Below are 15,003 nucleotides of genomic sequence, written 5' to 3' on the forward strand. Positions count from 1 at the left end.
TACGCTTTCCCAACCCTTCCCCCTTCTTTTACTTGCCGTCTCCCTCTTTCTCTTCCCCCCAGGGACCTTTTCTCAGTTCCCTCTTTGCTCGCTCTTTTTTGGTCATCCCATCTTTCCCCCCCAGCCGAAGAAAATTACACCTTATTATTTGGTATTGCTATATGTTTAAAAAGGACCAAAATATCAAGAGAAATAATAAAAACATATTTTTCTTTTATGAATGTCCTCCTAAAATTTTAAATTTGCGTGAACATCTCCTTAAAATTTATATTTATTTTATAACAATTAATTAAAAATAAAATAAAATTTTAAAACTACTTTTTTTATTTTATTATGATTGTTTTATAAATATTTTTTTAAGCTATCTATTAAGAATATTTTAGTTATTTTAATATGAACCATTAATTTTTTAACGGCGTTAGATGGTATGAGTATATATGCACAAAAAAAAAAGAAAAGTAAAATAAGTGTTTTACGGTGGTATTTAGGTAAATATAAATTTGGAGAGGATATTTATATAAATTTGATATTGAGAAGGGTATTTATGCAAAATATCTTAAAAATATTATTAAAACAGTTAAGAGCGGAAGGAAATACTTTGGCGGTTTATAAATAACCAAAGTGTCTCGGCGCTCTTTTTATACCCGATTCCAAAGCTCCGTGCCCTTTAGACTGTTCATCCCGAGAAGAAGATCTTGGAAGATTCCGTGACTGAGAGAGGAGGAGCGAGAAGGAATATACCCTCAGGGATGAAACTGGAGATGGGAAAGCGAGCCGTCGCCACCGCCGAGGAGGACGAGGCGGAGGAGGTGGTGGTGCAGGCGGCGGCGGAGACCCGGCCGTGCTTTTACTCTTTGTTCTCCAATGTCGGCGGCGAGGCCCCGGACGCGGCCTCTGCCGCAGCGGCGGCGGCGATGAGGGAGGGAGGGGAGGAGCTGTTCGTGCCGCCGCTGAACTTCGCGATGGTGGACCACGGCGTCTTCCGCTCGGGGTTTCCGGACACCGCCAATTTCAGCTTCTTGGAGACCCTCAAACTCCGCTCCATATTGTGAGTGATCTCGGAAGTTTTCGTTTCCCCCCTCCCTTCTCATACCGTTTTATTTTCGTGAAGCCCTTTGGCATTGCTCATCTCGCGTTCTTTCCGGTGGTTCTTGTGTGGATTTTTAGGTGTCTTTGCCCGGAGCCCTACCCGGAGGCCAATACGGAGTTTCTCCGGTCGCATGGGATTAAGCTCTTCCAGTTTGGAATCGATGGTTGTAAGGTATAGCATTTGTTCTTTTGGCTTTCTATAGTTCTTGTATATGATAAAATAAAGGGCGTTTCTTGGAGTTGTTTCTGTGCCGCGACTAGCAGTAGATGATGATAACCAGAACTATCAGCATCAAGCCTTGTTGCCACTATTTTGGGTCGGCTTTCTGAATCCTTGCTCTTTGCCAATTATGAGCCTAGTTCTTATCCTCGTCATGATTCACCTTTTGATACAGATCAGGAACTCGTTCTAATTGGGGCTTGCGAGTTGTTGTCATCTCGTCTTGTTTCCCCAAATATTACAAGTTGTTGTTCATATATAATGATTCCTTTCTACATGGGCCTTGGGGGCATGGTTTGCCATTGACAGGCCAAATATGACCTCTCTTCTGTGTTGATATGAATTCCTGATTGAGTGGTTTAGGTTCTGTATTTAGCTGGGACTGTTTCTTTTGAGCAAAGATCTCTGTGGATTCTCCGTGGTGCACCGAATCTTATATGACTGCAACTGCAGCCATAATCACCAAAGGTTGCCATGGCTAGGTGATGGGCTGTATAATTTTCAGCTCCCTGTTTGAATGGTCATTTGCTGGTTAAGGTGAAGTCTTCTTATTTTTCAGTTTTTTTTTCAGAAGGTGCATATTTTGTTTCCCCATCATCATGGTTTTTGGTGTTTGTGATTTCCCCCCAACCTTCTGAAAGTCTGAAACAGTATATTTTGGATGCAACATTAGTTCTTGGTGTTGTATAAATGCGGACAGTATTTTTGCCTCTCAAAAAATATGAAGAGGTCGTGGATGATTGAAGAAGAGTTTAACTCATATTCTGCTCAAATTATCTTAGGTTCTGCTTTTGACTTTTGGTATTGCCAATATATCCTTCAATGTTGTTTTCTCTATTGTTTCATTCTTTATTCTATCATTTTAGTTTTTGAACCAGTCAGAAATATATTCAAATGTGTCCTCCTCATTATTGTATTTCAAACTTCTGAATAAGTGAATGACTTTGATGGCTTAGCTTTCTTGTCATAAGCTGAGAATGAATCTCTAATATCCTTGTTATTGTCAACATAATAATAATAAAAATCTTGGCATTGCCCAAAATCCTTTATTTTAATAACCTTTACGTAGGATTTTTCTGCTATCTTACACTGTGAATTCTAGTTGGATACCATGCACATGTACAACTTATGCAAGTTGTTACATGTAAAGCATGACATCGAGTTAATAAAGCCAATTTACTCTTTTTCAAATTTTTTCTTACTTCAAAATGAAATTGCAGAGTTTGTTGCTTTTTTATGTTAAAAATAGGTCTAGGTCTTATGTTCTATATTATCTGTAAAAGATCACTGACATGGAAGGTTCTTGATGCTATATTGGTGAAAAATCAACAGGACGACCTGAGATTTTTTTCACCAAGCGGCCATCCTTCTGTCCATATAGGAAAATCTCTAAACCAAGGTAATGGTTTATAGCTGAAAGAAAAACAATCTAACCAATAAATCACTTTGTGGCTCTAAAATTTTGTGGATTATTAATCATGAAAGTCCTTACCAACACATCAAGCTATCTAAGAAACTACTGTATTAGGAATAGTATGAAGTGTGGTGCCTCTTTTAAAGAACTGATAGCCTTGCCATATTCTTGAGCTTTAATGTGATCCTCCTTGCTAGATAAAAGCATTCTCTAAAGAGACTGTGCCTTACATATTGCAAGGTCCTCTGTTCCTCTAAATAGGCTTTGTTTCTCCATGTATGGTTTCAAGGATTAGGGAAAACTACAATGGCTAAACAGTTATGTTGATTAAAATGTAGTCAGTTTATTGTTTAAGAAATGAAATTTGAATACCTAAATTTTAGAGGAATGTGCATCGGGGTACAAATGCACATCGGCTGACATTATGACATTTTGATAGAATAAGGGAGATGTTTGGTTGACATAAAAGGATGTATACAAAATCAGTGAATGTAACAGCACATTAGATAATTTTGTTGATTTCATCATTTATGGTCCAACTAATTTGGGGGAGGAACACGGTATAAAGGTGTGTAGATTTAAAGACATGATTGCACTGATGCAAAAATGATTCTGCTATGTTTCTGGGTGTATGTATGTTTTCATGCATGTGTGAAAGGAGATGTCCAAAAGAATTAGTCAGAGTAGCTAAAGTGGCTTCATGGTGGGCAATAAACAGAAACCTATTGATCTTCTTCTGCATATTTAAATTTGGCTTACCCAAGACCTAGTGAACATACTATGGCAAATTTTTAGTATCTAGAAGTCATGTCATGTATGTCCAAAATAACAGCATTTTATCAATGCTGTGCTCTGATAAAATGCTGCGCTAATATCAAAGCCATTTATAGTGGGGAGTTAGCATCTCAGAAAAATGTTGGCAGTTTAAATGGCTCTGCATCAATGGTGAAATTTAATTCTCAAACACATAACTATATGCATAATTTATGTGATATCAAGCATAAAAGAAGACGTCCATTGCTGCATTCTATTTGTAAGTCATCTAATTTTTGGTGTAACTAGGGTAAAGGATGTACATCCCAGGACAGACCAGGGGACAGTATAGGTGTTAACTAGTTTCACCAACGTCAGTGTTTTATGATGAATTGCTATTTTCTTTTGGTTGAAAAGTCCTATTTTTATTTTGTTATGACCTTTTCTTTATCTTGTTGATGTCAGGCAGCCCTTGCTTTTTTTTTAAGGTTGTAAATATAATGTTGGACTGAATTAGTGTGTAAACTTATGGGTTCTTCCCATAAGCTTCATAGTTTCCTCTATCAGAAAACAGGGTTTTTTCTCAAGATACAGAATTATTGATGACATGCTCATTCTTTTTTCCTAGTGGTTCTGTATTTTTTTTTCCTGTGTAATGGTCTGTGATTATTGTCTTAATTTTTTCTCATTATCATATCAATGTTGGACAATCCTTGGCTTTCCCTCTCATATTCAACTGTTAGTTTTAATATACTGGACAAGATCTGCTATCATACTTCCCTGGATATTTGTGTTGCTCATTGATGTTATAGGATCTGTCAAATTGTTCTTTTCATAAATAATTAGCATAATCTACTTTCACCTTTTTGAAGAAGTTTATAGCATTGTATATTTGATATTTAGACTCCATGATTTGATCTATTCTGATATTTATCCAACAGCTACACTCCCTTTTAACATATGTCTAACATCTCAGAATCTTCACGTGTGCAATGATGCATAACTTTATCATATGTTCTTTTAATAATGATGTCATGTATTGATGTAATTCTTCAGGTAGTCAGAAATAGGAAAAACTAATGCCACATTTTATTAGCATTCTATGTTCCTGTTTTTGTGTTGCTTTTCTTGGGGTTTCTGGACTTTCCTATGTAGAACTACGGAAAATTTCAGGGCTATTTGTCTAAACACTCCAGATTAGTTGACATAGGCAATAATTTAGAATAAAAAGAAACGGTTTATGGTAGGTCATGCCATTTCCAGATGCCCATAGATCAGTAGTCCAATGTTCCTAACAAGCTTTCATGAAGTATGTGTATTACAGCGGGGCCTTTTGTTGCTACACTCGGCTTTGTTAGCTTTTGAGCCTCAAACCATAGATGATTGTTGCTAGGTCGGGTGCTACCCATGCAACAGGGTCTATATTATATCATACTTTGGTCCTTATAACTGAGTCCATATAGATGGGATGAGACTAGTTGTTAAGTTTCATAATACCTTTGTCCATATTACTGACCTCATATAGAGGATAAAACTAGTTGGTAAAGCTGGAAAACCTTAGTTGTTCAACTGGATTTTGGAGACCTGCATTGCAATCCTGTTCATATATGTCAACAGCCTTCCATAGTTTCCAAGCATTTCCCAAACGCTGCTGCTGCAACATGCTATATTGACTACACATGAAGGAGAATAAAGTTACAAGAATACTATTGATTTATGCAATTAATTAATATATCAAAGTAGCATTACTAGATAGATGGAGAATTTGGGCATGCATATAGTTTTTTTTTTTTGCATATTTGTTAGGGTAGAATTGATGTCTAGGCACGAGGAACATGAAAATGGTGAAAATATGATCAGTTCCCATGAGATGTGAAAAGTTATTTGTACTGATGATGAATGACAACATTGATGGCAAAACAAAAGCATATGATTGGACTTATATAGGTTCCATTTATAATGCCCTGGTAAAAAAATTGAACAGGAATGAGGTGATGTATGGGGTATGACATGAAACATTTCGGCAACATATGCATAGCTTTCATGTACCACAATTAGATACACATATGGTAAGCAATTAGTTTGATATTCCTAGTGTAGTCAAGCATATGGAATCTATATCATATGTCCTTTGAGGCCCTAATTTTTATCTATACATATTTGTAAATATATTCTGAAAGACAACCCTAAGGACCAATATATATTTGCTTATTCATATGAACAGTCTTTGGAAATAACTGAAAACAGGTTTCCATCTGTTACAGAAAGCAAGTTGTTAGAATAGATGACAAATTTCTTTATATAAAAATAAATTATTATACTATAAGCTATCTTTAAATAATGCCAATTTCAGTTTAGCATCTGTATGTAGTATGTACACATGCTACTTGAATAACATACACAGGGTTAGATAGGTCTCAGTATAATGTTGTTTTTTTCTCAACTTTTATAGTGGTTAAAGACATTAGCAAATTCAAGAAGAAGGTATTTTCATGTTAAGAATGGTATCCTTTTGCTCCATGTGAAGAGTGTTCAGCTATGTGAGTAGCCAAATTGAATGTTACTGTTGGCTAGAAATTACAATCAAGGTGGCCAGAGGCAAAAGGAATGCTACTATATTAACAAATCCTTGGTGATTTTACTTGCCATTTTTGTGCTTTAATATCTCTACTAAGTTGCTTGCTTGTGGTTGCCTTCGATGCTAATGCATTTGTTGAAGATTATCGGGGAGAGAGAAGTTTAATGTGTCAGATAAAATGAGTTCTTGGATTATTAGAAATAGACCTGCTGTACATAAGAATTGAATCCTATTGTACCATAGAACTTCTATGATGCTCCATGATATCCCAAAACAGCTTGTTCTTGGCATTGGGTACTTATAGTCCATGGAAACTATTGCAGGTTTAAATGGGTTTATGGTTAAATATGAGGTGGCATTTTCTGAGTAGTTTAAGAAAAATCAATTTGCAATTTGGCCAAGGAAGGATGTCTGCAGAGTGATTATAAAATAAAGAATGTTCATTCAATATGATGTTCTATAGGTTGACAATTGGTTTGGAATTATTTTTTCCAGAATTAACAAAATTAGATTTTTAATACAACTTAGTGTCTGAGGTGCTTAAACTTTGAACAAAAATAGATTCTTTTTAATTACTATGTGAATTGACTCGATGTTTTTTGCACTTTTATTGAGTTTTGGTTATAGTTCTTAAATTTTAATATTAAAGAGCGTTTCAAGAAAGGAAACTGTAGGTGGTTTTCTGGTGATGCGATTTTTACACAGAATATGAGGATGTAATTGGGTAGGTGAATTTTGTACAAAATGCCTCATATAGAGTGAAGATCCAGATGCAGTGGATAAATGGATAGTTTTCAGATCAGTGGAAGCTTTGTTTAATTTATAAATTATGATGGAATGATAGCTGCTTGTTGGAATATGTGGCATTTTGTGGTTTTATTTTGCATAAAACTCAGAGCATAGAGTTTGGTGGATTCTCTCGACCTTGTCTTTCAGTCTAGAAATGAATTATGACAAGGACCATAGAGTTTGTATTTATCTTCCTTTTTTTTGTGTGTCTGCATGCACAAAACTCTTAACTCATGATAAGTTACGAAAGTCTTCTCTATATCAATTGTAGCAATGCTTGATTTTTTTATTCAAGGTCATATAGCATTGAAGGAATCAACTGCAGGCAATTCATCTACGATAGTGCCGAAAATCAATCAACTTAACCTGCAAATTTTATTCCATCAATACGAGGTTAACTTTTTGAAACAAGTACATGTAGAACACTATTACAAGTATCTTGCAAGTGACGTCAACCTTTAGTAAATCAGCACTGAGAGTACTTGACTGAAACAGCTGGGAATAAGAGATTGTTGACCATGAATCATGAAGGGCTAGTTGGGGGATCAGAGACCTCCCTCACTGGTTGTGTAGCCAGAAAATTACAATTCAACCTGGCAACAACCCTGTAAAGTTCATTTGTGGGCCAGAAAAGGCGAGATTTGTTATGCAACTATATTCATCTTTTTCAGCACCAATCATAAGCCAGTGATGAAGTTGATAAAGACTGTGATTAACAAAATTTGGAATGATTCTCCATTTGGATTGAGAGGTTTACTTCAGTTAGCATGAGAACCAAATTAAATGTATCGACTTCTTAGAATCCGTGGTGTTCGTTGGGTTCGTGTATCATTTTGCGGTTAAGTTTGAGTTTTTTGCTCGACCAGTGAACAGCAGTCACCTGATGTCATTCTTCATTGCTGAGCGACCTACCGGCCACAGGCCAAATCTTATACTGTCATCGCTGGGATAATTTGCAGGAAACTTCTATGCAATTTCATGATCTAATTACTTTTCTCATCTTAATTTATCTTTTGCTACTTTGTGCTTCTTTTTGGTTAAACTATAAAGAATACACTAAAAGAAAATATTCCTTGCAGGAACCTTTTGTCAACATCCCAGAAGATACAATTCGTGAGGCTCTCAAAGTCGTCCTTGGTATCAATCATGCATGATCTGTTTTTTCTTGCTTGCTGGATGGAATTCAGTTAAATTCCTTCTGTTCAAGATTTATATCGTCCAATTCTTAATTGCAGATGTCCGAAATCACCCACTGCTTATTCATTGCAAACGAGGAAAGGTAAGCAGCGAAACTGGTTCATTGTCTGCCTGTACGGTTACTAAATTGAAGAACTCTTATATCTTTGGTAATATGAACTTGTCCAGCATCGAACCGGTTGTGTAGTAGGATGCTTGAGAAAACTGCAGCGTTGGTGCCTTTCTTCAATATTTGATGAGTACCAGCGTTTTGCTGCTGCCAAAGCGAGGGTTTCTGATCAGAGGTTTATGGAGTTATTTGACATCTCTAGCTTAAAACATTTATCACCTTCATTTTCATGTTCTAAAAGCTCATAGGAAGGCCAGCTGTTCTTCATCAGGACAAATAATTAGTTCAGTCTCCTGGATGATAGAGAATTATGGCATTCCATTGGCATAGTGGTAAGCTAGGAAAGAATCCTCTTCTTCACGATAAGAATGTTGAACTGCGTACTATTTGGAATAAGTAGTGATGCTAATTGAGTTCATTTTTGTAGTCCATCAGTCTGGTATGCTCAGTTCTTTTGCGACTTTTTTTTTTGGATCCCTTGCATAATGAACATTCTCCGGTTGCAAGATGTAAATCTCAGTCACAATTTATTGATGTCATGTTGCAGGAATTCTGTTCAATTTTGTCCCTCTTATTGATGCTGTAATATTTAAAAAGATCCTTTTTCGAATATGTAAGGAACAGCTATGTCTATTTCTCATCTTTTCCTTTTGCTCATCTCACCGTGAGATTTTCAGGAGTTACAAGCATTCTAGAATGAAGTAACTCGAATAATCCTTGATTAACTGTTGGATTTTTCCCCCGGATGAGGGGTTCTATCCCTTCTGCGATGTATATTTGCTGCAAGTGCTTCCTCATAACATTCACTACATCAGTTTGAGTGAAGTGCATGCGATCCTTCTCATATGAACATTCTATAAACTCGTTATCTTTATCGCCAATTGAGGTCACAACATCTGCAGACCTGTTTTGTGCTGGAACTGTTAGCTCGGAAAATTCTTGAGTACTTTGTTCGATACATTGGCATTCTGGTTTCTCACTGGTAGCCGTATATGGTCAATTGGTTATAGGGTCATTTCATAGCGTGATAGTATGCTGCTGGGATCCATGTAGCGGAATTTTTTTTTTTTTAATAGTGAACCAGCATCTCACTATACACAGTGAAAAGGTTCAGAGCAATCACAAGACAAAATAGATGGGAGACAAAATACGATCAAATGTCTGCGGCACACGATCGGACAAACTCCATAATACAAACTCGGAGTGGTGGGCTGCATAGGAGGCGATGCAGTCTGCAACACTGTTTGCCTTCCGAAATAGATGGGAGATTCGGAACAAATCAAGCTTCTTTACTGTGCGCCAAATATTTTGGAGTAGTGGGTGTAAATCCAACCTTGCCTGCCAGCACTGGATCCAGTCAACCGCTGTGGCTGAGTCGTCCTCTAAAAATATCCGCTGAACATCCAGATGTTCTCTAGCACAGATGAGATTCTTCCATGCCGCGTGCAGCTCCGCCACAAGAACGGATCCACCGAATGTACGCCGGCCTCTAGCCATAATCAATCTGGAGCCGATTCAAGTGGATATTAGCTTATGCCTTTGCCAATGGGTCCGGTAAACTTTCCATGTGCCCATACCATAGCAAACTTCCCAAAACATTTTTCTCTCTAAGGAATATATCGGAGAATATTTTATTACCTTAATAATTGGAGATTGTAATCGTAATGATCTGTGAAAAGGCGGGACTCGATTAGCTCGATCAACGGCTTCCAAGCGGCTACCGATGGGATGCGTGATTGGTTGTTCTTGTTGGTTTCCTGCGAGGAGCTGGTTGTACGATCTTCTCAGCTAACCGACGTCCGCAAAATAATGCAATATTTAACCCATCAAATTTTCAAAACACATTTATCTTTCCAATAGCATGCATGTAAACTCCATGCAGAAGTTGCCCACTTTGTCTTCAAAAATGCTTTCCTAGGTATATTTTATCCTTTCATTTATGGCATCAATCCTAATCATCATCTGCATTGGGCGTGGGGTAGGATTGGTTGGTTTTATAAGATAAGAAAGATATATCCAACTCCAGATCAGAAAACTTGAAATTTCGTTGCTGTCTTCCACTTGGGTCGTTGAACATGCCACTACTCTGTAGGGTATAAGATCATTAAGTGGATTCCATGGAATTTATCAAATCCCTGTTCCCCGGGCCGCCGTCGCTATAACGCACGGGTACTTCCCAAGTCTTTTACGTTCCTTCTATAAATCCACGATCCTGTAATCCTCCTCAGCAACCATCCCCACTTGTTCCACCCGCGCTCTTCAACAACTTTTTATGTTCCTTTCCTTTCCTTACAAGCAATCCTGTCCGTCCATTGCATCTCATCAACCCCGCTAACCCCTCCTTTTCCTTGCCCTTTTTTCGGTTCCACTCCATGCTCCTCCACCTGCTTTCCCCACCTTCCGGAGCCCCTCGGCCTTAAACCCATGACTCCCCTCTCTCCTCCGCCGCCGTCCTCCGCCTCCGCCGCCACACCCGCCGAGACGCTGGACCTCATCCTCCACCACCTCCTCCCCGTCCTCGTCGTCGCCGCCCTCTCCGTCAAGTCCTTCGTCGGCCGGTGGCGGCTCCTCCACTCCAAGCTCTCCCTCTTCCAGTCCTCCCTCGCCGACGCCGCCAGCTCGCCCCATTGGCCGGCCAACCCCCTCTTTGTCGACCTCCTCCCGCCCCTTCTGTCTACTCTCCGCTCCCTTCACTCCCTCTCCGCCCGCTGCCTCGACCCCTCTCTCCCCGCCGGCAAGCTCCTCCTCCAGAGCGACCTCGACATCGCCGCCTCCGCCCTCTCCCTCCACCTCCACGACCTCGACCTCCTCCTCCGCTCCGGCCTCCTCCATCACCTCCCCAGCGCCGGCGCCATCGTCCTCCCCCTCCCCGGCCCCTCTGCCTCCCGCGCCGACCTCGACCTGTTCGTCCGCGACCTCTTCGCCCGCCTCCAGATCGGCTCCATCGACCTCAAGAACAAGGCCCTCGACTCCCTCCTCCAGCTCCTCGCCTCCGATCCCCCCAAGCTCGCCCCTGTCGTCGCCGCCGAGGGCGACCTCCTTTCCCTCGTCCGCCTCCTCGACCCCTCGGCCCACTCACTCATCCGTGACCAGGCGGCCGCCGCCGTTTCCCTCCTCGCCACCGCCTCGGACGCCTCCCGTCGCGCCGTCTTCGAGGAGGGCGCACTCGGCCCCCTCCTCCGCCTCCTCGACTCCGGCTCCCTCGCCGTCCGCGAGCGCGCCGCCGCCGCGATCGAGGCCATCACCACCGATACCCCCAACGCCTGGGCTGTTTCCGCCTACGGCGGCGTCCCGATCCTGATCGCCGCCTGCCGGTCGGGATCCGGATCCCCCGCCGTCCAGGCCCTCGCCGCCGGCTCCCTCAAAAACATCTCCACCATCGATGACATCCGGAGCGCCATGGCTGAGGAGGGCGCTGTCCCGGCCCTGGTCGATCTCCTCCTCTCCGGCACCCTCGACGCCCAGAAGAACGCCGCCCTCTGCGTCTGGTCCCTCGCCTCCGCCGGTGGCGAGGAGATCCGGGCCTCCATCGTCCGGGAAGGGGGCCTGCAGCGGCTTATCGAGCTGCTCATCGAGGCATCGGATCCGGAAGCGACGGAGCACGCCCTGAGAGCGATCGACGCCCTCTCCACCTCCCCCGCCGCCGCCAGAGCCCTTTCCTCCTCGCCGGGATTCTTTGCCCAACTCACCGATCTGATCCGCCGCGGCAGCCCCGCCACCCAGCAGGCGGCGGCGGCGGTTTTCTGCAACCTCTCTCCCGGCGACGACGTCAAGCGGTCCATGGCAGGGTGCATGGCTTCGCTCGTCAAGATGCTGGAGTCCTCGAAGCCGGCGAGCGCTCAGGAGGTGGCCGCCCGGGTGTTGGTGTCGCTGCTGGCCGTCCGATCGAACCGGAAGGTGCTATCGAGGGACGAGAAGAGCGTGACGAGGCTGGTCCAGATGCTGGACCCAAAGAACGTCGAGGTAGGCAAGAAGTTCCCGGTGTCGGTGGTGCTGGCGCTCGCCGGCGGCGGCGGCCGAGGCTCCCGGCGAAGGATCACGGAGGCCGGCGCCTGCCAGCACCTCCAGAAGCTCGCCGACGCCGAAGTCCCCGGGGCGAAGAAGGCGTTGCAAAAGATCGCCGGTAGCCGGCTAAAGAGCTTCTTCTCCATGGCTTGGTGGGAGTGAACAGTGCTACGTCCACAGTAACTAACCCGATCCGCCGTGGAGGCAAGACTTGGTTTAGTTAAAGCTTGGGTTAATTTACTTACCTAATTTTAATAAGATGTCTGGATTAATTTAGTTTATTTGTTCGGGATTGGACGCAGGCGCTGATGGCGGGAAGGCTAACTGTTGGAGAGACGAAGAAAAATGATTAAATTAATAGAGAACAAGTGGAATATGAGAATGATAGGAGTTACGAGAAAGCAAAAGAAAAAGGGAGTTTTCGTTGCAAATAGACTATAATTTGGTGTCTTTAGGTACAGTGACAAAAGAGAAGCCTGGATGCGGAGTTTTAGGAAGTATCCTTGTGCTATTTATTATTTTAATTTATTTATTTTTTTTGGCTATGTTTGTTTGCCTTGATTTGATCCACAAGGACTGGCAGGAGCCATGTGGGTCTTGTTTACTATTTCCCCGTGTATGGCCGGTGTTGCAGATTTTGGCCATAGACTTTGTTTTGTATTTATCTGGTTGTCTTGCTTTTTTGTGTGTGTTCGATTGACTCCAATCTTTGAACTGTTTAGTCCATGTAGTCTGTCTTTGTATATGATACTATAGTTATTTGCATATGCTGCTTTTCTATTGTCAACAATGCGGTTGGACCTAACATAGCAATCGTGCAAGCCCTTCCCAAGTCTTTCTTTTCTATTGAAGCCGGTTTTAGTTCTCCTTAGGAAAAGCACCCTTCAAATCACTATATGAATCTATTTCTAAGCCTGCATGGAACCAGTCATGCATCAAGGACACGCTGGATTCTCGGTCATCATTGGATCTAAGATTAGCCTTGTCTTTGTTAGTTTTCGATGCAGACGCACTAATCCCAGTCTCCCAGAGACAATTGAAGGATATCAGAGCGGAAGAGAGAGGGGGAAGTGGAAGGGTAGAGAGATAGATGCTAAGAGGCAGATGCCGAGGGGCCCAAAGGGGCGACTGCAAGCTCACATCACATGGCAAAGAAAGAGGAATTTAGCTGCTGTGGGAGCTGGAACTGGGGCCTTGGGAGATGAGTTAAAAAGAGTGGTGAGTGGGGGCATCTCGTCCCCACTCCCCTAATTCCTATTTCTCCTGCTCATCTCCTGGAATCGCCTTCTCTTTTCCTTTTTTTTTTTTTTTTGTCTTCTTTATTAGTGCCAAACACTTCGATAGAAAAGTTCACCTTTCCCCGCCTTATGTCCCGTGAAGGCAACTGCAGCGGCGAGCTGTAAAGCCACCTCCCAATTTAACTCTCGCATCATTGCTTTCATCTCACCACCACCTCTCGCCTCCTTCCTTCCTTAATTTTTTTTATCTCCTGCCATAACTTCACGCATTTACAAACGACAGTTACAGTGAAATAATTCAACAGGACAAGTTGGTTGGCAACCACCACTCCACCTTTTTTTTTTTTTAAAGGATCCTTAGCTTTTCCGACGCGTCGTTAGATAGTTAGGTTGTGTTCCGGCGATGACAGAGATAGGGGTGGGGTGGGGGACCAAAGTCTTGACCACCCACCGTATGGACTTCGGGCTCGAACCGTGTTAGGTGAGGCATTTGTTCCGCAGTCGGAGACAGGTGACCTGGATTGCTACTTACTGACCCCGTGCTGCACGTCACATGCGCGGTGGAGCCGGATCCGATGGCCCATGGATAATAATGCCTTGTTCTACGTGTGATGGGCATCGGACTTGACCCCAATCCCATGTGACATGCGTCACGGCTGCCTACATTGGCGAGTAGCTGCGATCCCATCTGCATGCCTTGCAGAAGATATCAGGTGATTGGCCGAACACAGTAGAGTGTTGACCGGCACACTATTCATGTATTTCGGAAGACAAATAGTGCAGCAGATTGGGCTGACTCCTTTGCAGCACACCATTGAGAAGAATTCCTATAGGAGAGTTTTGAATTCATCTTTTTTTCCTTCGTCTTTTCCTTCTCTATGACTCTTATGGGTATACTCATAGGCGCATAGTGTAAGGTACCATTGAAAAAAATTTTACTAATTATAGATATAGACACAGACACATACGAGAACAAGTTTTAAAACAGATTCTGAGACACTCCATCTTTGCCCTTTATGACCTGCAAGTAAATCTAGGGGATATTTCCTTTTCTCTTGTCTTTCTTTTTGTATGACTAAGCAATCTTCTCCCATCTGTAAGATTTTCCTTCTCTTTGTTTTATCTCTGCTGAAAATGGCCTTTTCACATATAAGAGACTGCATGTATCTGAGTGCACCGGGATGGTGCAACGGGTCTAGAGCAGGCTGAAGGGATAGCGGACAGTGTCTTTATCTATGATGGATAGATTGACACTGATCAGATCTGTACTTAATCCATACCCTTGTATCTCATGGCAAACACGGTGGTGCCAAGAACAGTGCTACTGAAGATTGAGCGGCTACTTCGGAGCTTTTTATGGGGCTCGCATGGTGGTGGACGGAGGGTGCACTTGATGGCATGGGGGAACATCTGCATCCCATTCAATGAGGGTGGTTTTGGGATTCTGTCTCTCCTAAAGAGACGGGAGGTGCTCATTGTCCGGTATGCAGTCCGGTTCCTTTTGGAGCAGTAGGGGATCTGGAGCCAAACCATGGTAGCCTGTTATGGGCGGGTGGGCCCTGAGGCACTGGCACGAGGGTGGAGATGTTCTTTCCTGTGGCGAGAGATTGC

The 15,003-nt window shown here is 42.6% G+C and overlaps 2 protein-coding genes across 2 annotated transcripts; both read left to right on the forward strand.

The window, feature by feature from the left end:
- Nucleotides 1–644: 644 nt before the first annotated feature.
- Nucleotides 645–8,788, forward strand: LOC103717058 (inositol diphosphatase DSP4-like). The gene is made up of 5 exons (XM_008805296.6): nucleotides 645–1,048; nucleotides 1,168–1,261; nucleotides 7,923–7,980; nucleotides 8,079–8,122; nucleotides 8,209–8,788. Exons 1-5 carry the CDS (start codon nucleotides 750–752, stop codon nucleotides 8,395–8,397), a joined length of 684 nt encoding a protein of 227 aa, XP_008803518.1. The 5' UTR covers nucleotides 645–749; the 3' UTR covers nucleotides 8,398–8,788.
- A 1,593-nt stretch (nucleotides 8,789–10,381) lies between these two features.
- Nucleotides 10,382–12,921, forward strand: LOC103717057 (uncharacterized). The gene is made up of 2 exons (XM_008805295.6): nucleotides 10,382–12,358; nucleotides 12,457–12,921. Exon 1 carries the CDS (start codon nucleotides 10,574–10,576, stop codon nucleotides 12,314–12,316), a length of 1,743 nt encoding a protein of 580 aa, XP_008803517.3. The 5' UTR covers nucleotides 10,382–10,573; the 3' UTR covers nucleotides 12,317–12,358; nucleotides 12,457–12,921.
- Nucleotides 12,922–15,003: the final 2,082 nt, after the last annotated feature.

The sequence above is a fragment of the Phoenix dactylifera genome, chromosome 2 (genome assembly GCF_051530095.1).
Source record: "Phoenix dactylifera cultivar Ajwa chromosome 2, Ajwa_hap1_PhDact_Kaust_v1.1, whole genome shotgun sequence".
Classification (NCBI taxonomy): domain Eukaryota; kingdom Viridiplantae; phylum Streptophyta; class Magnoliopsida; order Arecales; family Arecaceae; genus Phoenix; species Phoenix dactylifera.

Bases quoted from the DNA above. Each gene is read 5' to 3' on its own strand.
- LOC103717058 (XM_008805296.6), top strand. From the start codon at position 750: ATGAAACTGGAGATGGGAAAGCGAGCCGTCGCCACCGCCGAGGAGGAC. The intron at 1,049-1,167 runs GTGAGTGATCTC...GTGGATTTTTAG, and splicing joins CTCAAACTCCGCTCCATATT to GTGTCTTTGCCCGGAGCCCT. The intron at 8,123-8,208 runs GTAAGCAGCGAA...GAACTTGTCCAG, and splicing joins TTCATTGCAAACGAGGAAAG to CATCGAACCGGTTGTGTAGT.
- LOC103717057 (XM_008805295.6), top strand. From the start codon at position 10,574: ATGACTCCCCTCTCTCCTCCGCCGCCGTCCTCCGCCTCCGCCGCCACA.